The 23,068-nt window shown below is 41.8% G+C and overlaps 1 protein-coding gene across 1 annotated transcript in view; it reads right to left on the bottom strand.

Moving 5' to 3' along the window:
• The window catches only part of ap1ar (adaptor related protein complex 1 associated regulatory protein), a 107,643-nt gene that overhangs the window by 8,745 nt on the left and 75,830 nt on the right, over positions 1 to 23,068 (bottom strand). The window contains exons 5-8 of the mRNA XM_078213556.1: positions 15,978 to 16,074; positions 12,201 to 12,299; positions 9,446 to 9,510; positions 1,732 to 1,808 (exon numbers count right to left, since the gene is read on the bottom strand). Of these exons, the coding sequence (XP_078069682.1) occupies positions 1,732 to 1,808; positions 9,446 to 9,510; positions 12,201 to 12,299; positions 15,978 to 16,074 (338 nt within the window). The remainder of the gene's footprint in view (positions 1 to 1,731; positions 1,809 to 9,445; positions 9,511 to 12,200; positions 12,300 to 15,977; positions 16,075 to 23,068) is intronic.

Here is a 23,068-nt window from a genome sequence, read left to right as displayed (position 1 = left end):
TGGAAAATGCAAAGAGATGCAGCAAAACAGAGGGAATCAAGAACATAATTCCAGAGACATGGTAGCTATAGGATCAACACAATTATTTGAATGGAGGTCAGGGGGTGGAAAAAGGAGAAGGCTTGTAGACCAAAATCAGAGTAGCAAAGGCTGTGATATGGAAATACAGGAGGTTATAGTGAAACCGTGGAAGGTTTTACAAATAAAGATTCTAAAAGCAATGTACTGGGGCGAAAAAAGCCAGGAGAGATCAGTGAAGATGAGGAAGCTAAGTGAGCAGACTTCATAAAGATGAGAATGTAGTTTGGGTGCTGGAGTACATGTGGAGATAAACTGGAGACAAGGAGATGGCAAAGTCTAATATGAAAGTGCCAAAGACAAGAGTTTCAATGGCAGTTTGGGAGTGTTAAGGACAGAAGTGAGCTGTATTACTCAGCTGGAATTACATAGCACTGGATCTGAAATTCAGCTTAGCACTACCCATACTAACCACTGTTGGGAGAGGAGGGAAGAGAAACTGAATTGGAGTTGTTGCTGCAAACAGATGGAGGCTGATCGATGAACAATGTTACCAAGTGGCACTATGCAGAAATGGATAGAGCCTTGGGCAACCCAAAGATAACTCAATGGACATTGCAGAAGTAGCGACAGCAGGAGATGGGCTAATATTACTGGAACCATAGAGGAAAGCTTTTGGAGTATGTAGTGATTAAGGCTGCAGAAGGGTCGAGGAAGATGAAAATGCATAATGGTCACAAATATACAGATATAATTGGTGATTTAACCATCACATTCTTGCTGCTGTAACTGGTACATAAATGGTAGAATGAGAAAGAGGCAATGGTGATAGATAATAATTACTTGTTTGAGTCTTAGAAAGGGATATTTGAGATTGGTGGTATTTGGAAAGCGTGGAGGAATCGAGAATTAACATTTTAAGAATGTAGGTAGTTAGTGACAGCATTTTGCAGGCTTTTTAAACAAGGGGAGTGATGAAAAGTTTGAAAGGTGGGCAAAGTAACACGCTGGCGAAATAACTGAAACTATAGTTCCACAGATCCAGGAATCTGGAACCCGTCCCACCAAGCAAGATGCTGTTATAAGTAATACAATGATTATACACCCAAAGTGAGATTTTAGATGGCTAAGCACGCTGTTGTGCATGTGAAAATATAAAACATTACATTGATATGAGACAAGAGGAGATAGAATTTGTGGACTAGCTACACAATTGCAATGCTCTCTCAAATCAATAATTTTGCCACATACCCCAAAATCAAAATAATGCTAATGTTCAACCCTTTTTGATTTAAGAATTAATGCCTCAGTTGAAAAAGATCAAGTCTGTGTATTGAAGGCTTTGTGGTGAACTAAGCTCCTATTCAAGTCACACCAACACTCTGACGTGGACATGTGTCATTGTCTCTTCATCATGTTGAGCCAATATTCTGGAATTCCCTATTTAGCATCATTGTGGGAGTACCTTCAACAGTTTCACTGGTTCAAGGAGCAGGCTTCCACCAGTTTCTCAGACTAACAATAGATGGGAAGTGCATTCATATCCCAAGAATTAAAAACTAATGGTTGAACTAATGTTGAGAACTTAATTGGTACGGAGCCCTGGCCCAATGAACAGTTCAACTCTATACTGCTAAAACAGTGATTCATTAAAAAATGTGTCAAACAGCAGTAGGAGAAAGTACACCCTTATTTTCCAAGAAGCAAACTTACTGTGTTGGTTCCTGAAAGCTTCAGATTGAGACTTTGCATGTTGTAGATATGATTCAAAGTCTTCTTCCCCTGTCCCACTGTTCAAAACAGGATAGAAAATAACAATCATTTAGTCATGTGCAGCTAGATTTCAGACATCTAGAGTTTGTGAATGAATGCACCCAATAGGGAGACATGGCAGTCTCAAGTGCAAATCAATAAATTATGGATATGTTCTCCATGATTTAAAATTAAAGAGGAAAACATGAAACAATGCCTGATTTCCTGATGCAAATTCCTGAATTGCAATACTTCATGCATGGTATGCAAATTTGCAAAATTGACCCTTCCTGTTCAGTTGAAGATGTGTTGCTGATAATAACAAATTTTATATGTAGGTTGCATTATTCAATCTTCCAATGCTTTGAGAAGCACATGCATTATAAATATTTAATTGAAATGTATGATGGTACATTTGTGCTAAAATGTAATACTTTATAGATATATTCCAAATCTAACCTGGGAATACATTGGTAACCAGGCTAAGAGATGAACTTTTAACAGGTGATTATTACAACATGCGGTACATTTATGTTAAAAACTATTTTAAATAAATTGGGTTTATTAGATTGGAAAGTTAGACAAGCTGGATTTACAGTGCTATATTCTATAAAAGAGTGCGTATGAGCAGGTTTACTGATAGCACCAGAAGTGGGGAGGCAGTGGCCTAGTGATATTATCGCTAGACTATTAATCCAGAAACTCAGCTAATGTTCTGGGGACCCAGGTTCATGTCCTACCGCGGCAGATGGAGGAATTTGAATTCAATAAAAAATCTGGAATTAAGAATCTACTGATGACCATGAAACCATTGTCGATTGTTGGAAGAACCCATCTAGTTCACTTTAGGGATGGAAATCTGCTGTCCTTATCTGGTCTGGCTTACGTGTGACTCGAGAGCCACAGCAATGTGGCTGACTCTCAATTGCCTTTGGGCAACTAGAGATGGGCAATAAATGCTGGCCAGCCAGCGATGCCCAAGTCCCACGAATTAATTTTAAAAAAGTAATGTCGCTGTTGGACAATTATTTGATTTTCGGCTCTTGGGAATAAATATACCGAAATATGCAAGTATTTGTCAAATTGTATTTATATGTCCTAACATTCTTTTGCTTGTTGGAAAGCAAGGCAAAGACATTAATAGGATAAAGATTATTTTCCATTTTCTTCAAAAGATTTACTTTCTTTGGTCCTCAAAAATATTCATATTAAGCACCTAAACGGAAGTTGACAGCCAGCGTAAAGAGAGCAACATGGATCAGTTTTAAAAAGGGTAGAACATAAGGACTAGGAGCAGAAGTAGGCCATCTGGCCCCTCAAGCCTGCTCCGCCATTCAATAAGATCATGGCTGATCTTTTTGTGGACTCAGCTCCACTTACCCGCCCGCTCACCATAACCCTTAATTCCTTTACTGTTCAAAAATGTATTTATCCTTGCCTTAAAAACATTCAATGAGGTAGCCTCAACTGCTTCACTGGGCAGGGAATTCCACAGATTCACAACCCTTTGGGTGAAGAAGTTCCTCCTCAACTCAGTCCTAAATCTGCTTCCCCTTTTTTTTGAGGCCATGCCCCCTAGTTCTAGTTTCACCTGCCAGTGGAAACAACTTTCCTGCTTCTATCTTATCTATTTCCTTCATAATCTTATATGTTTCTATAAGATCTCCCCTAATTCTTCCGAATTCCAATGAGTATAGCCCCCAGTCTACTCAGTCTCTCCTCCTAAGCCAACCCTCTCAACTCTGGAATCAACATAGTGAATCTCCTCTGCACCCCCTCCAGTACCAGTATATCCTTTCTCAAGTAAGGAGACCAAAACTGTACACAATACTCCAGGTATGGCCTCACCAGCACCTTATACAGTTGCAGCATAACCTCCCTGTTTTTAAACTCCATCCCTCTAGCCATGAAGGACAAAATTCCATTTGCCTTCTTAATTACCTGCTGAACCTCCAAACCAACTCCTTGCAATTCTTGCACATGGATACCCAGGTCCCTCTGCACAGCAGCATGCTGCAATTTTTTACTATTTAAATAATAGTCCATTTTGCTGTTATTCCTACCAAAATGGATGACCTCACATTTACCAACATTGTACTCCATCTGCCAGACCCTCGCCCACTCACTGAGACTATCTATATCCCTTTGCAGACTTTCAGTGTCCTCTACACACTTTGCTCTGCCACTCATCTTAGTGTCATCTGCGAAATCTGACACACCACACTTGGTCCCCAACTCCAAATCATCTATGTAAATCGTAAACAATTGCGGTCCCAACACTGATCCCTGAGGCACACCACTAGTCACTGATCGTCAACCAGAAAAACACCCATTTACCCCCACTCTTTGCTTTCTGTTAGTTAACCAATCCTCTATCCATGCTAGTAAAAGGGGGATGGGAGAGAAATTAGAACGAGTTGGTGGCTGAGTGCTTGAGGAACTGTGACTTGGTAGCTCAGGGCCAGAAAAACAGCTGAACAAACTAAATGGATGGTTATCTTGGTGCCAAAAATCTTTGAGAGATCTTCACATTTGTTGCTGGAGGCAAGAGTGGCGGGATGGGAGGGTTTCAGGAAATAGCAAGTGATGGAATAAACTAATTATCTCAATGATTAATTAGAGGATCATAGCTCATTTGATATCTGCTCTTCACAAAATCAGTGGAAAGCCCCAAGTATGTTTGATATTTTAACTGGATAAATATCACAACAATAAAGTTAATTCAAAAGCCAAGCTTAGCATTTCTAACCTTTCTTGGAAGAGTGATCATTGTTTGACATTTCAATTTATTCTTCATGTATGAAATGAGATAAGAGTGTCAGATGTGATCAAGGGGTACTTTATACCCAAGCTTGATCTTGTTCACACTTGATGGGCACGATTCATCCATTCACACCAGTGGGAAAAAAGGGTCGAGAGCTCCAAGTTTTTAGGTGTCCAGGTCACCAACAACCTGTCCTGGTCCCCCCATGCCGACACTATAGTTAAGAAAGCCTACCAATGTCTCTATTTTCTCAGAAGACTAAGGAAATTTGGCATGTCAGCTACGACTCTCACCAACTTTTACAGATGCGCCATAGAAAGCATTCTTTCTGGTTGTATCACAGCTTGATATGGCTCCTGCTCTGCCCAAGACTGGAAGGAACTACAAAAAGTCGTGAATGTAGCCCAATTCATCACACAAACCAGCCTCCCATCCATTGACTCTGTCTACACTTCCCACTGCCTCGGCAAAGCAGGCAGCATAATTAAGGACCCCACGCATCCTGCACATTCTCTCTTCCACCTTCTTCCGTCGGGAAAAACATACAAAAGTCTGAGGTCACGTACCAACCGACTCAAGAACAGCTTCTTCCCTGCTGCTGTCAGACTTTTGAATGGGCCTACGTTACATTAAGTTGATCTTTCTCTATACCCTAGCTATGACTGTAACTCTACATTCTGCACTCTCTCATTTCCTTCTCTATGAACAGCATGGTTTGTCTGTATAGCGCGCAAGAAACAATACTTTTCACTGTATACTAATACATGTGACAATAAATCAAATCAAAAGATCAAATCAGAGTGTTTCCCACCAGCATTAGCGGTGGCTGCAAGTTGAGATTCGCCCACCTTAACCATTTAAATGTACGCAGTGTGAAAAACACATTAGCCAGCCCGGTTGTTCAGAGAAAGAACACCCCAACCTCTCCCCACCGCACAAAGAACAAGTCACACCCCCCCCCCCCCCCCCTCCTTCCAACACCAGGCAGGCATGAGGGTTAGTTGGCCACCCCCCACAAATCAGAGGCCGCAGTGAACCCCCCCGCCCCCCCCACCAGAGAGACACTCTCTGATGGACCCTCCTCGGCGCCCCCTGTGCCAACCTTGCACTGGCCCCCGGCCCTGACCTGGTGCCTTGTACTTCAAGGGGAGTAAAGGAAATAAGTGCAGTGCCTATGTGCCTGTGATGCTGCCAGGCAGCCGAGAAAGTGTCCCATGAGGGTCCTGAGGGTTGGGGGCACTTCCAGTGGGAGCAAGGGGTTGACCTGGACACTCTCCCTTGGGATGGGGGTTTAGTGGCTAGACTTCTCCTTCCAGCCCTAAGAAACCAGAACATCACTCTTGGCATGGTGATTTCAGGCATTTCTCTGGTCAAAGTCTTAATTCTGGTTTGTGGACTGAAAAATTTGAAATGGCCTGCTCACTTGATCACTCTCCATGCCTCCTGGACAACCTCAAAAGTAGCTAAGTACTCTCAGTCCCTCTTTTGTGTAAACATTACTGTTAGGAACAATGGGGGGCAATTCAGATGCATTCTACCGTGAAGGGAAAGATAAACACTACATGCTGTGCAAAAAATCATTAAGCTGTCAATCAATGTCTTGTTGGACTGCACTATGAAATTGTATGAAATCAAAATTTATTTGAGGAAAGCAAAGGACTTCCAATCATTTGTGCTTTCTGGAAGACTCGGAGACTAGGAATAAATGCAGTGTTAAAAAAAATGGGGCTGAGTGAGCAGCTGTGGAGATGGGAACCCCCCCCCGCCCCCACACTGAAAGTGACTTGTCTGTCTGTCAGAGGACTCAAAAGAGGTCTTTCCACAATTGCAGCTTCTGACAGAAAGGGGAAATCTTTTCTGCAGAATGGAGTGGTGCTGTTATTTGGAATCCTGCCAGGTGTCCAGGGCACATGGAGATTAAAGTGACCAGGCCACTTCAAATTTTTCACAGTCCACAGGCCAGAATGAAGAATTTGATTTGAGAGATGCCTGAAATCACCTCTAGTGATGTTCAGGTTTCCTAGGGCTAGAAGGGGCAGTCTAACCATTAAGACTCCCATCCCAGGGTAGAGTGCCGAGGTCAACCCCTTTCCTCCAGCTGGAGCCCACCCAACCCCCAGGACGATTGGGGGATCCTCTCGCTGCAGCCCGGCAGAGGCGCACCTGGGCACTGCACTTACTTCCTTAATCCCCTTCAGGTTCAATGCATCAAGTCCACGCTGGTCATGGCCAACACCAAAGCTCATCTGGTGCAGATCCCGCTGGGGAGGCGGGTGAATGGTGGGAGGGTGTTGAATTGGGCTTCAATTCCGCTAATGAAATTTAAACCAATACTTTTGCACAATCAGGTTCCCACCCATTCTAATTGGGAACCTGATCGGGGCCAGCGGGGCAGGCTAGGTGAATCGGAAATGCTTTGATGTCCATTTTAGCCCCGACAGCCTATTCAGCAGGCTAGAATTGGGCCAGTAAATACCCGCTGCCTAATATCAACACGTATGCACTTTGTAATAATGCATTTGGATGAGAAAAGGAAAAAAACAACTTCATTGTTTTTTCTTAAAAATCATTCTAGGGGCGTTGGTGTGGTTGACAATGCCAGCATTCATTGCCCAACTCTAATTGCCCTTGAGAAGGTGGTGGTGAACTGTCTTCTTGAAATGCTGCATTCCATGTGGTGCAGGTAAACCCACAGTGCAGCTGAGGAGGAATTCCAGGATTTTGACCCAACACCAACGAAGGAACCAAGTCAGGATGATGAGTAGCTTGGAGGAGAACTTGCTGCCCTTGCCTTTCCAATGGAATTCTAGTGCCTTACAAGTGGAACTGGGAGATCAGGAAATGACAGAATTACTAAACAACTAATTTTTAGTTGCATCCCCTCACACTAGAGAATGAGCACGATGACAAAGCAGTATAGATACAAGGAAAACAAAATAAACTGAAGCAGGGAACTAACTAGATTTAATATAAACTTTCTAAACAACTAGTACTGGATAACCAATGGGATTAAAGTTGGACAAGTTTCCAGGATTTCAGTGGCTCCCACTCCATGTTTTTGAAAGTAGGTGTGGGAATCGATGTGTTAATCATAATCTGCCACAATTTTCAATTCATGAAATGTTCCCTTGGATTGGACAACTGCCAATTTCATTTATTTAAGGTTGGAGAGGTGCATCAGGGGATTTCAGTCCTATCAGTTTAAAGTCAGTTGTTTAAAAGCAACTCAAATTTGTTATTTGTGGCAGATTGATGGAACATTTGGACAAATAGCTGATTAGAGAAAGTTATCAAGGAATTGTGAAGGGAAAGTCATGTCTGGGTGCTCTGGTTTTCTCCCACAGTCCAAAAGACATGCTAGTTTGGTGGATTGGCTATGCTAAATTCTCCCTCAGTGTACCCAAACAGGCGCTGGAGTGTGGTGACTAGGGGATTTCACAGTAACTTCAATGCGATGTTAATGTAAGCCTACTTGTGACACTAATAAATAAACTTAAACTTAGTTGAATTTTTGTGGTGGTAAGAAACATGGTATACAGGCCGTGTCTATGGATCTAAGCTTTCTTAAATCCTAGAAGGTATTCAACCAGGTTAACATATGAAACTTAGCAAAAGTAAGCACATTGAATTGGGGGCTACCTGCTGCCATTGTTTGGAGGTCGATAAGAGAGTAGATATGTACTCAATTTAACAGGATGTGACTATTGGTGTTCTTCAAGGATCCATGCTGGCATCTTGGCTTTTCATTATAGGTATAAATTACTTGAATAACAAAACAATAATATATTGGAGTCTGCTGACACCACCATTAACATAGTTTGGAGCAGCAAGTTAAAGGATTATTGATAGACTGAATGGGCAAAACTGTAGTAAATGAAACTCAATGTCAGGAAATGCAGGCTGTCCATTTCAGACAAAAAGGTAGTTAAGAATAGTTTCTAAATAATAAATAATGATAAGTAGGAAATGTGGATGGGAAGAGATTTCGGGGTCCAAGTACAGAAATTACAAAGCTAGTGGACAGGTAAGAAAATCATTTAAAAGAATAATGGATTGTAGGTCTTTGTATTCTAGCCCTCTTGAGATAAAGGGGTGCAAGTTATGCTACAGTTCTACAGAGCACTGGTTATTCTCCATATGAAGCAGTGTGTTCACATCTGGGCATTGCATCTCAGGAAGAATCCAATGGTCTTGGAGAGAGTGCAGATGAGAATACCAGAACTATGCTAGAGCTAAGGGAGTTAAATTGGAGGACAGGTTGCATAAATTAGGTTTGTAGTTTCTTGAATATGGATGATTAACTTCACTGCAGTGTTGAAGAGAATGCTAGCCCAAACACTGGGCAAACTCACCACTCATCTAGTTGCAAGGGCTGTTTTATGTCCACCCGAAAAAGTAGGTAGGACCTCTATTTATCCAAATGATGGCACCCCCAGCAATGCGGCACTCACTCAATACAGCTTAAATCACATGCTATTTGTAGGCTATCTGACTACTGAGTGTATCACAAGGGTACCAAACAGAACCAAGAAACAATTGACTTTTCCTTTCTCAATTCACACGCAAGTTAATTATTGCTATTAGCCAACATTGGCCATTTTAGACCAGATTGTTTTTTGTCTGACTCAGTTAACTGCCCTAGCCAACTGCACAGTTGGGGAAACATACATGCAAGCTAACATATGCTATTGTTGGTAACTCCTGCGTGCTCTGCCATCTCAGTGTCTTAGGGCTAACTATCCTCCAAAAGAATCAACTGGAATTCAAAATACATACTACTAATAACACTTGATCCCCTTTTGTTACAGAAGTGACAAACAATATAGTTTACAATGACTACAAATTAAAACTGAAATGCAGCATCTGTGTAAAAATTCACTGGAAACACCTGGAATATTAAAAAGGTCTCACCTTTTTTGTTGATCAGGGTATGCAGCAGACATGGCCCTCTGTTTCATCTTTTGCAACCTTTGTTGCTATAAAGCGCAGAGATTGGTTAATTGATCATCTTTGCACAAATGTAGTACAACTTAATTTTCAGACCAGAAGCCAATTTGGAAGCTAGCAAAATATACAACATATCTAGCTTATAGGTGAGGCTGTAATCAAGCTCATCTTAAATAATAAACATTAGTGAGCTGTAAAGCATGAAGGAAAATGCAAGAATAAGCCTTCCCAAAAATAGTTTCCAAACAAAATCATTTATCAAACTCTGCCTCAAAAAGCAACTGTCTTACTATATAATGTTTTTCAGAATTAATCAAAATCTAAATTAATCTGAAATTGTTTTCCAGTTTCCTGATTACATTAGGAGTACTTAGTTCCATCAAGTATTTATATCAAAACTATCAACAAGCTACACATTAAATATGCAGATTGAGTGCAATTTGGCGAAGAAACAGAAGTCACAGTAAAATTTTAAAAATAATGATTTTAGTTGCTTTTTGACCTCAGATTGGTTAACTGATTTAACATTTTGCAATATTGTCCAGATGTCCTGACCAAAATACTTCAGGACTTCAATGACAGCATATTTTATACAGGAAAATGTCCCAAGGTGTTTCACACAAGTGTCATCAGGCAGAAGCTGCCATTGACCTAAGGAGGTAGTCAAATGCCTGTTTAAAGAGATATGTTTTAAGAAGAATCTTAAAAGGACGGGGAGATGTGGAGAAGCAAAATGATTTAGGGAGGAAATTGTAGAGCTTAGGACCAATAAGGCCAAAGGCATGACTGTCAATAGTGGGCAAAGAAATAGTGTATGTACACAAGGTCAGAGTTGGAGGACTGCACGGTTCTTGGATGATTGTAGGAAGTGACAGAGATAGGGAAGGATGAACGAAGAGGCGAGGGCATGGAGGAATTTTAAATAAAGAGGATGATAAATGCATTGGTGGTCTGGGAGCCAATGTAGGTCAGAGAGAATTAGTGTAGGTTAGAATACAGGTAAGACTTCAAGCACAAGTTTATTGAGGGTGGAAGATCGAAAACCAATTTGAACAGCATTGACAGGAGCAGGAATTAGCAATGTTTAAGATGTAGAAGTGACGGAGAAAATACGGCCGGGGGAAACGGGGGGAGGAGGGGGGGGGTCGGATGTTCAGCTCAGGGTCAAATAGGGTGTTGATGTTGTGAATAGTCTGGTTCAGTCTGGGACAATGGTCAGGGAAGGGTGTGCAGTCGATGATGAGGAAAAGGAGTTTGAGGCAAAAGCTGGAAAGAATGACTTTTATCTTTGCATTATTTCATTGGAATAAATTGCAGCACGTCCAGGACTGGATATCAGACAGGCAGTCTGACAACTATGGGAATGATAGTGATTGAGATACAGGGTGAGATGGAAGTGGCGTCGTCAGAGTACAGAGTTAAGCCGGATACCATTTCTTCAGCTGATGTCGGTGAGCCGCAGCATGTACATGAGAAATAGCAGAGTGCCTGGGATAGATCTTTGGGAGACTCCAGAGGCAATGATACAAAGGTAGGAAGAGAAACCATTGCAGGCTACAACTGGAAAGATATGAATAGAACAAAGCTTATTTTTAATTTGTAGAGTATGGTTTCCTTTTTGGAAATCAACCCTTTTTACAAGTGTACTTCAATTTTTGTAAGTTTCCAATTTCTAATATGAGTCACTTTCCAATATTGAGTAATTTGTATAGTGTTTTAAAGTCACTGCAGGTGTTTATAGATTAATGTTTGTTCATTCTTTCACAGGATGTGGACATTACTGGCATGGTCCACATTTATTGCCCATCCCTATATTAAAGATCAAAATTGAAAATAATCTAATCATTGAATATTAAAGTCAATAAATTAAATTCCAAATGATGGCACCCAGTTGGCTACTCTCTTCATCGATGACAATTGCCACTTGTTCTGATCATTCCACTGTGGAAAGATACATCACTGTGGATTACAGGTGATGCCACGATTATCAAATAAGAACGTGTAGCCAGGATGGCAGACATTCTCTAATCAAACTTGCTACTTAAACTTGAAACTTTAATAAAACAGTAGCTTACATTTAGAGTGGTATGAGCTGGTAGCACAATTATACCAGCAGTTTTTATATCTGCTCTATAGTTAGGGGAAAACAGAGCTCTGCATAGTGTACATTAGGCTTCTGAACAGTGCCCTGATCACCAGCATGGGAATGTCCTTGAAATTTTAATGTTAACATTTGAGTAAAACTTAAAAGATGGTCTAGCTGACCATTGTCATCCAAATAAATTCCAATTTTGAAGCATTGACTTGCATCAGTTGCTGTTATATTGTGGCTAATGTGAAATACAAGACTAATTCCTCAGGGGTTCAAGCATTTGACTGCACTCAGCTCGACAACCTCAGATTATAATTACTTTATACTTCATGCAGCGAAGCAGAAACTGAAACTTGATGGCCTTTTTGATTAGCTCATCTGATAATTTCAGTGACTACCAGTGACAACTTGTCCTAAAGTGAAAACATTTCTAGCTGTGGATTTCTAAGTAATAACTAAGTACAGCCAATACCTTTTTGAGTGGATTCTAAACTAGGCAAGATGTTTCGTTGTTGGAAAAAACAAAGTTTAATGTAATGCGTGCGGTCACTTATAGTAAAGTTTGTTAACAGGATATGAGTAAAGACCTTTGCAGATCAGAACCAAATAGGGGCTTCATGCCCTCACCTCCAATAACTTTTTCTGCTTTGCTGCCCTGGCTGCTTCACGTTGTGCAGCATAAAATGCTTCTTCTTCTATCTTTAATTGCTCCTCTTGTGCAGCTAACTGCATGTGAACGAAATAAAAAGGGTTAACAAATGATAAACCTCTCTAGGAAAGCAAAATTATGTTACAAGCATTTTGAGCAGCAGGTTAGCATTCCTACAAATGAATTTAACACAAAATAATGTACAACGTAATTAAAATGAAAGCAAAAGAAAACAAAATCATAGGTTGGGGAAAATCAAAGCTAAAACAGGGCGAGAATGGTGATTTTTAGTTTTGCTTTTTTCTATCGAGACTTATGGGTGAAATATTATTCACATCAATATAAAAACTCAGCATTTAATTTCAAGCATAAAGGAGACCACAGTGTAGTTAGGAATATAATATTTTAGGAACAGGGAAAGAATTGGAACAGGGAAAGAATTGGACCCAATTCTTTTATGGTTGATCTCAATCCACTTTCACATCCTAATATCCCCTAATTTTCTGTTCTTCCAGAAAAAAAAGATGTGGTCGTCTTTGTTTCACATTATTCCTTACAGATATTCCCCCATGTGTGAAAAAATTCTAAACACCCAACTTATTTTTAGTTTTTATTGCTTAGGTCAAATTATAGCTTTTAATTTTTAAATCAGTGTGCACAATTTGGATCAGCTCCAATGTTAACCACCTTTATAATTTTCAATTTGTTGGATCATCATAGTTTCTTTACCAATGGAAACAAAACTCAAATTAAAATAGGGTGGGTACCCACCTCACCACCTTCCCCTGAGCTCGCCTCCCTGATACAAATGCTGAGCGGCCACCAAAATTGGCGGTCCGACCGCCATAATTAAATCAGTACTTATGGTCAATTAGCCTGTTATGAATCCAATTGATCCAAACAATACATTGTCTATACCATAAAGTGGTTGCTGTGCTGTTGGTCATCTCATCTCACTACAGTGGGAAGAAAAAATTAGATGCAGTAATCATGCACAACACTGCTAGCAGAATGTTAGCAATATCCTCTTCTGAATGGGCAAAGCATATGCAATTTGAGAGGAATTATTGGGGAGAGGAAGAGTGAAGAAGAACAAGAGCAAATCAGGTGCAAGTATTTTGTTAAATGGATCCAAGTCAGATGAAGTATACAACTAGACAAATCCTATTCTTGATGGTAGGTTGATTCACAGGATGCAGCATTCATAGAAACCCTACAGTGCAGAAAGAGGCCATTTGGCCCATCGAGTCTGCACCGACCACAATCCCACCCAGGCCCTAGCCCCTTATCCCTACATATTTACCCTGCTAATCTACGCATCTCAGGACACGAAGGTGCAATTTTAGCATGGCCAATCAACCTAACCCGCACATCTTTGGACTGTGGGAGGAAACCCACGCAGACACAAGGAGAATGTGCAAACTCCACACAGACAGTGACCCAAGCCGGGAATCGAACCCAGGTCCCTGGAGCTGCGAAGCAGCAGTGCTAACCACTGTGCTACCGTGCACATTATAGATCTCTGGCTCTGACTTACCAATTTCCTCTAAAAGTAACCACAACTGCAAAATTACTAAGTCTTAAAACAATTAAAAAATGTCGCTATTTAATGTTTGCAGTCTTAGTTTACACGTTTTGACTTTCCCAACTAACACAATCTCCAGTTCCCTTTTAAGCCTAAGGAAATACTAGACAATATTTCTGTAACCTCATACATAGGAGAAGCAAGCAAGCAAAGCCTGCCATGAAAGAAAAAAAGGTTGTAGCAACATCTTAAATGTATCAGTCTTACTTAAAAAACTATAGATATTATTCTCATTTCCTCTTTGCGCATGCTGTGTTAATGTCAAATCAGCAGCTAGTTGGGTCGAGGCAATTTTTATGGTGGTGGTGGTGGGGAGGTAGGGTGGCAGGGGGAAGGGGGGTGGGTGGGTGGGGGCTGCTGCTACTGAGGTTTGGGAAAGAGAATGTGAGCGTTGAGGTGAACTACAGGTCAACTTCCTGTTAAGTTTATGCCAGCCCTGCTCAGTGTCTAGTATTTAAGACACACAGAACCAGTTCCACAAAGATATTCTTCTCCCTGCCCTTATCAGATATTCATGCTGCGAAGTAAAAGGTATGTGCCAAAGCTGACAGGAATTTCTATTATTCAACAGCTACAAGCCTGAGACAGGAGGTAAATTGGATGGTGTCAAGTTCATTGCTCCAATCATCTTAGTCCTTTTGGAGAGAATGATCTTCCAAATACTTTGCTTTAGGCAAGCCCAAAAGCAGTCATAAACCTCAGCTTTGGATTTAACTGGGGAGGCATTAGTTCAGTGTGGGCACTGGATATCTTTTGAAACTATACCCGTGTCCTAATACGTTGCACAGAGAAAAGATCATCTATTTTATTCCTCACATCTTCTGACATAGTTCCTTCATTTCATAAAACAATCCTTCTTTGTGTAAATATCACTTGCGTTTGAAGGCTTACACGCAAGGGTATCACAATGGAATCTTAGGAGTGTTAGAATCATTTTTTAAATTAATTTTTAGAAGTGCAAACTTTTTCATAGGAGGGTTTTAATAAAAAGCTTAGGTACACTTTGACTGAAGTGCCAATGGCTTTCAACTGTTTATGCAATAATAAGAATCTAAAATTATGAAACAAAATAAATGATTTGTTTTCAGAATGCAGAGGTCAGTGGTTTCATATTACACCAACTTTTTATTGTGCCATTTTCACTTGCGGTGTAGACCGTGTTATTACCTTTAGCCTAAAAGAGGAAATTTTACTTGAACCAACAATGTTGAGTCAATTAGGGTTGAGAACCAGAGCTACAATCATTTAAAGTGAATGGCAGAAGACCCAAAGGCAACATTATTTTTTTTAAAAACACAGCAAAGTACACAGGATCAGGAATGCATTGTCCAAGGTGTAAGCATATTCAATCATGACTTTATGATCAGAATTGGACAATTATCTGAAAAGAAAAAAAATTCTGGGATACCAGGAAAAGACAGGGGAGTGACAGCAGCTGAGTTGCTTATTAGAGAGCTGGCAGAGACATGACAAACCCATGACAAACCCTCCTTCTGTGCTGTAACTATTTTATGATTTCTAGTTGCAAGGTCCAAACACTATGTACCCATCAAGGCAAAAAGTGACAGAATTTTTTTTTTGCTCAACATGTAGGTAATAGCATAAAATTCACACTATAATTCAATAACATAGTTTAACTTCAGTGTATTCAGCTATTTCAGCTGAAAATTGAATTTGGATTGTTCAATGCTTAGAACTATGAACAGCCGTAAGAAGCTGATAGAAATGTTAGACTCAGAATGCTGTGCCATAGTGGTATGGCGTAGGCTCCAACCCATAACCCCCAGTCTCAGGTTCACCACAGTGTGAGCACAAAGCTGGTTTCACATATCTCCCTTTATACAGCAAGGGTGGAGAATGTCCAAGTGGCATATGTGAAAGTGCAGTTGCTTTCAGACAGATACAACTTTTGTTAGTGGGATTTCCAAAACATGACTCATGCGTTTTAGACATTTCAGCAAAGGGTCTGAAGCTGCTGGAGTTATGTGGAGAATCAAGCACCCTTTGGCGGAAGTCAACCACTAGTATTTCAACATAAGAATCAGTTATCATCCAAAATATGAAAGAAGCCTTATCCACTAAACAACAGTAGTATCTCTGTCTCAACTTTTCTTTTTAATTATTTGAACACTTGAACAACAAAAGCCAAACTAAATTATCTGCATTGTACCTCAGTCTGGAGCTGTTTGTCCACCGTCACTTGCTTCTGAGCAATAGCATCATACTGTCTATTGTGAAGAATTTGGACTTCATCTTCATTAATTGGTCTGTCAAAATCGGAACGGCAGTGACCAGTAACCACATTTGCATCAAAAGCTTGATATTAAGATTAACACAGAGAAGATAGTTCTGATATATCACAGATAGTAATTTAAAATAAAATTCATGACATGAACTACAGTTACTTACAAAGATGGCCCACCATCATCTTCTCAAGTGCAACTAGATATGCAGTTTAAATGTGGGCATTGCTAGGACGCCCACATCTCTAACATGGAAGGATAAAAGCAACTTTTTTTGGTTTCAACTGCATTAAAATTGTAACAACAAAACTGTTCAGTATTTGTTTCTGGGGTAGTTATTGATACCACATTGTGAAACAAAAAAAAAGCTAACATGATAGCTTTCAGATGATCTAATTAATGTGCAAGTTTCTGATTATAAAAACTAGGTCCCGAAAAGTAATAAAATAAATCTATTTTAAATAAAAGATGCTAGAATTCTGGCGAGTCAGTTGAATTTTAAAATAAAGTTGTAACAGAGCACTTTTGAAAACCCATTGGTGTGAAACAAGCGTGAAAACGGGAGAGTGGCGCCTTTTTTTTGGGTGAGTTAAAAATCGAATCTTACCTCACTGAGGGGAGAAAATGAAGCAAGATCTGTTTCCCACCAGCAGGGGTGGGGGCGGGGCCTAAACTCAGCAAAAGCCAGCAGATGGCGCCATTGCGCACGTGTAGATCTCTGTCCTGTGCAACAGGTGTGCAGTCACCCTTTCCCCCAGCAATAGCTTGCCTCCATGACCGATTCCCCCCAACTCCCCAGTTGACCGGCGGGGTGAGATGCTAAGATCATCCCCATTACTTCCAAGTTATCTGCTCTAAATAACATGTAAAGATGCGAAAAGGAATACAAGACTGGCTGGTCCATTGAGCCTGTTCAAGTCCAAGATTGTCATACTACTACAAAAGGATATGACAGTACTGACAAGCTCAGGCAGTGCAAAGTGCTTCAGCTACATTTTACACAATGCAAAGGCACTATAGGGTTTATGAAAATCAATGTTTGAAATAAAAGACAAACAAATATATTTCCTTAAAGCAACCATTTACCCAAGAAAAAGGGAGCAACTCCCACTGTTTTTTTCCAGCGTGATTTCCACAGCAAATCTCCGACACACAATGCATCTCTCAGTGCGGAGATCAGCGCATGCGCAGTGACCCCGCATTGCTGGCCTCCAGATCGCTGGCCAGCCCTGCAATCCCCGATCGCTGGCCTTGCAGGGCCCTCCACACCCCCGATCACTGGCCGCCTAGAACCCCCCCATCCAGCCAGCTGCGACCTCCCAGTTTCCCTTTCCCTCCCCATCCCCACCCATCTGGATGGCCAGCCCTGATTGCCATCCTCCCGTCTGCGGGTACCTCCCAAATCGATCTCCCACCCAACAGGCCCCGCTCCCTCTGGCCCCGCCCGATGCCTTGTGGGAAGTGCCAACGTGCCTGCACTGCCCAGGGATATTCCCCCCCCCCCCCCCCGTATTACATCCAACATTTGGGGGGTGGGGGGTGGTTGAAAGGCCTCAATTACCTCCCTCCAGTGGGATTTTCATCCCACCCCACTGGAGTGAACCCCTCCTGGCGAGGGGGGTGGGGGGAAGAGATGGTAATGGGCCCAGAGAATTCAGCCCCGGGCCCGCTAATCGTATTGTAATCAACTCCGCGCTGATTTTCAGCATGGAGCCGATTACTCTGGAAAGCTTAACCATAGAGACTCACGGAGGCCGTGGTGCTCAGCGTGAAGCCTGCGTAATGGCCTCCACTAATGTCTCCCAGATGTCAAGAATTAAAAAGTGATGATGGCACAAGGGAAGGAGCCAATTAATGAGTAGCTGGTGACTACTTCTACTTTCTAGTCTCTGGTTTATAATAGAGTCCACAAAGTGAAGGCTTGGCGAGGCAGCTTTGCCACATATAATGTGTATTTTGTAACATTTGGGAAGTCACAGGACTCTACCATGGCCTTGATGACCATATCTGCAGGATCACCAGCTGCAGAAACTTGAGTTCAGAGTTTTGTAACTCAAGCACTGGCTGGAGTCACTGTGATGCAACCATAAGACATAGGAGCAGAATTTAGGCCACTCGGCCCATCGAGTTTGCTCCGCCATTCAATCATGGCTGATATTTTTCTCATCCCCATTTTCCTGCCTTTCCCCCATAACCCCTGACCCCTTTATTAATCAAGAACCTATCTATCTGTGTCTTAAAGACATTCAATGACCTGGCCTCCACAGCTTTCTGCGGCAAAGAGTTCCACAAATTCACTACTCTGGCTGAAGAAATTCCTCCTCATCTCTGTTCTAAAGGATTGCCCCTTTAGCCTGAGGTTGTGTCCTCTGGTTTTAGTTTTTCCTACTAATGGAAACATCCTCTCCACGTCCACTCTATCCAGGCCTCGCAGTATCCTGTAAGTTTCAATAAGATCCCCCCTTCATCCTTCCAAAAGACTGAGAACTAACTACATGGATAGCATGTTTAGAGAGATGGTCACACTGCAGGCAAAGAAGGAATGGGTGAGTGCCAAACAGTTTGGGACCACCAGCCAAGCAGTGCAGGAGTCCCAGTGTCCATCTTGCTCACCAATGAATTTTCAGTTTTGGATACTGATAAAGGGGATGGTTTCTCAGAGGCATGCAGCCACTGCAAGTCTCCTTGGAAGGAGGGCAGGAAGACAACTGGTAGATTATTAGTAGTAGGCATCAATATTTATGGAAACAGACATGTGCTTCTGCAGCTGGAGACGTGACTCCAGGATGGTAAGCGGCCTCCCTGGTGCCAGGGTCAAGGATGTCAATGAGTGGCTGCAGAGCTTCCTTATGGCAGAAGAATGAATAGCCAGAGGTCATGGTCCACATCAGTACCAACGACAAAGAAAGAGGGATGAGTCTTGAAAGCAGATTTGAGAGAGCTAGGGTAGGGATTAAAATGCAGGTCTTAAAAAAGAGATAGTAAAATCAGGATCAGTCCCATTGCCACATCTGAGTGAGTACGGAAACAGGGAGATAAAGCAAATTAACACATGGTTGGACAGATGGTACAAGAGGTGTTGGGGGGGGGGACTTTAGGTTTCAGAGACACTGGGACTAGCTCTGGGGCAGTGGAACCTGTACTGGGAGGATGGATTACACCGTTACAGGACTAGGACCAATATCCTCGCAAGGAGATTTGATAGTGCTATTGGGGAGGATGTAAACTAGTTTGGCAGGGGTATGGGAACCCCAGAAGGAATTCAGATAGGAGAGAAACAAAGCTGGTAATCGTTGGAAGAAAAGCAACAAGAAAAACTGGAAGGCATTGGAAACAACGGACAGCATCAAAATAGAGAAAAAGGTTATAAAGACAATCCATCTGAATGCACACAACATTCGCAACAAAGTAGCTGAATTGACGGCTCAAATAGAAGTAAATGAGTATGATCTAATTGCCATTACAGGGACATGACTGCAGAGTGACCAAGGATGGGAATTGAATATTCAATGGTATTCAACATTCAAGAAGGATAAGCAAAAAGGAAGAGGGGGGGGGGGGGGGGGGGTGAGGGTACCAATGTTAATAAAGGATGAAATTCATAGATTAGTGAGAAAGGATCATAGATCGGAAGATCAAGAAGTAAAATCATTTTGGATGGAGCTAACAGCCAGCATAGGGCAGCAAATATTTGTGGATGCTGTTTATAGGTTACCAATGGTGGCACAGCCGTTAGCACTGCTTCCTCACAGCGCCAGGGACCCAGGTTCAATGCCCAGCTTGGGTCACTGCCCGTGCGGCGTCTGCACGTTCTCCCCATATCTGCGTGGGTTTCCTCTGGGTACTCCGGCTTCCTCCCACAGTCCGAAAGACGTGCTGGTTAGGTGCATTGGCCATGCTAAATTCTCCCTCAATGCACCCGAGCAGGCACTGGAATGTGGTAAGTAGGGGATTTTCACAGTAATTTCATTGCAGTGTTAACGTAAGTCTACTTGTGACGCTAATTAATAAACTTAAAACTTTAACAGTAGTGGTAACGGTACCAATGAGGAAATTAGTTGTGCACCTAATAAGAGTCACAGAGTAATCATGGTGGTGGTAAGGCGTGGGTGGGAGAGAGAATTTCAATCTATATATAGACAGACTGGGTAAACCTGTGGAGGATAAATTCCTAGAATATCTCCCTTTTCTAGAGCAGCATGTTAAAGAACCAACTGGAGAATGGACTATTGCAGATCAAGTATTATGCAATAAGGAAGGGCTAATTAGTAATCTCAAAAAGGAGAATTAAGGGGAGGAATTAAGGGTAGCGACCATGATGTTATAGAATTTTACATTAAGTTTGAGAATGATATAGTTCAATCTGAAACTGGGGTCTTAAATTGAACCAAAGAAAACGGAAGGTATGAGGGGCAAGTTGGCTGTGGCAGATGGGGAAACTACATCAAAAGGTATGATGGTAGACAAGCAATAGCTAACATTTAAAGAATTAATACATGGTTTACAATAAACATACATTCCTTTGAGGCATAAAAACCCAACTAGGAAAGTGATCCAACTGCAGCTAATTAGAGAAGTTAAATATTGTATTAGACCAAAGGAAGAGACAGATAATGTTGCCCAAAAAGTGAGGATTGGTAGCATTTAGAATTCAGCAAAGGGTGATCAAGAAACCGATGAAGAAAATATAATATGTGAATGTAAACTAGCAAGAAACATTAAAAAACGGAATGATAAAGCTTGTATAGGCACGTACAAAGGAAAAGTTCAGCAAAGATGAATGTGAGCACATTGCAGGTAGAGACAGAACTTATAATGGGGAATAAGGAAATGACAGAAAACCTAAACAAATGCTTTGTCTCCGTCTTCATGGAGGAAGATACAATACAATAAAACTCTCAGACAACTAGAGAAATAAAGGACTAGAGAGAATAAGGAACTGAAAGAAATTAACTTTAATAAAAATGTAGTACTGGAGAAATTAATGGGACCAAAGGTTGGTCAATCTCCTGGACCTGATAATCTACATCCCAGAAGTGTTGCAAGAGGTGACTGTAGAGATAGAGGATATGTTGGTGGTCATCTTCCAATTTCTTTTTGACAGGGAGGTTGTGGTGTAGTGGTATTGTCTCTGGACTAGTAATCCAGAGACCCAGGCGAAGGGTCTGGGGATGAGAGTTTGAAACTAAAGATCTAATGACAACCATTAAACCGTTGTTGATTGTCACAAAAACCCTTCTGGACAACTAATGTCCATGAGGAAAGGAAATCTAGCATCCTTACCCGATCTGGCCTACATGTGACTCCAAATCCACAGCAAAGCAGATGACTCTTAAATGCCCTCTGAAATGGCCTAGCCAGCGACACCCACATACCATGAATTTAAAATTCTGAGTAATTAATAAAGATCATAATTAGAGAGAGAGAGAGGGTCAAACCGTGTTCTTCACCTCACCATTTATCTCAGGGTACTTATTAACTTACCTTCACCCATTGTGAGAGTAACCCAGCAGTCGCTTTGACTCTTCGCCCTCCCAGCCCAGCAGTCATTGCGATTCTTCCCCTCCACCAGTCTCAGAATCTCTCTCAGTCTCTCCCACCCTCTGAAAATCGCCCTGCTTACCCAGCAGACTCTGCTGCAGTCACGCTGTATATTTAGGCCACAGGCTGAAGGAAGCTACTCCTCCAGAGACTGGGTCCACTCCCACACTTGCTGTTAAGTGGCTCATAAGTGATCCTTCTGAAAGTAAGCACGGGAAGGAAGAGAAACTGCTTGTAATTGGAGAGGCAGTGGTTGAACAATCTTTGAATTTAATTACCAGCATATTTTGAGCAAGGATTCTGCGGGCCAGATTGAAGGGTCTGGCAGGCCAGGTAGTGGCCCTTGGGTGGCATTTTGGACAAGCCTGGGCTTAGAGCACATGGGACTGGGGGTAATATACTGGTAAATATTGAGGCTTGGTTAATGTATGGAAAACAGAGCAAGTATAAACTGGTCATTCTCCGGTTGGCAAGCTGTGATGAGTGGGGTATCACAAAATCAGTACTTGGACCCCAGCTGTTTACAATCTACATCAATGATTTAGATGCGAGGACAAAATGTAATATTTCCAAGCTTGCTGATGACATAAAACTAGGTGGGAATGTGTGTATAAGGAGGATGTAAAGAAAGTTCAAGGGCATTTAGATAGGCTAAGTGAGTGGGCAAGGACAACATAGATGGAAAATGTGGAATAATACAAAGTTATCCACTTTGGGTAGGAAAAACAGAAATGTGGAGTATTTCTTAAATGGTAGAGATTAGGAAGTGTTGATATCTTAAGGAACCTGGGGTGTTCTTCTTCATAAGTAACTGAAAGCTAACACGTAGATGCAGCAAGGAATTGGGAAAGAAAACAATATGTTGGCCTTTATTGCAAGAGGATCAGTACAGGAATAAAGATGGCTAGCTGCAATTGTATAGAGCCTTGGTGAGATTGCACTTGGAGTATTGTGTATAGTTTTGGTCCCCTTACCCAAGAAACAATATAGTTGCCATAGAGGGAGTGCAAGAAAGGCTCACCAAACCAGTTCCTGGGATGGATGTTTCCCAGCTGTGGGTGTAGAACCAGCAGATTTCAGTGAGCACCTCTTCAGTGAAGCAGACATCTGGCACACTGTTCCTTGTTGAGGCTGACGTAGGAGAATTGCTCCCTTAACACCCTAGGCAGACATGGCCTCCAGCTGAGAGTCCTTCTCCCCCTCTTTCAGAAGTTTATCCAACCCAGTTGCATATCTACTTACTTTCCCTTCTCTGCTGTAGTCCAAGAAGGGTACTAACTACTGCAACCATTTCTTCCAAAGCTGCATGTTCACTCTGATTGCTTCCCCGTGATGGACTGTGAAATATCACAAATATGGCTGACTCCAGACAGGAAGGAGCCAAAAACATGAGAAGTCACGACCACATAAGACCTTCACAGTCTTCGCGGCCAACACAGTCCCTGTCCTGCTGTGAAGCTGTAGCAGATTTCAGTGA

This window comes from Mustelus asterias, chromosome 1, assembly GCF_964213995.1.
Source record: "Mustelus asterias chromosome 1, sMusAst1.hap1.1, whole genome shotgun sequence".
Lineage (NCBI taxonomy): Eukaryota > Metazoa > Chordata > Chondrichthyes > Carcharhiniformes > Triakidae > Mustelus > Mustelus asterias.
This window is presented reverse-complemented; position numbering and strand designations above follow the sequence as displayed.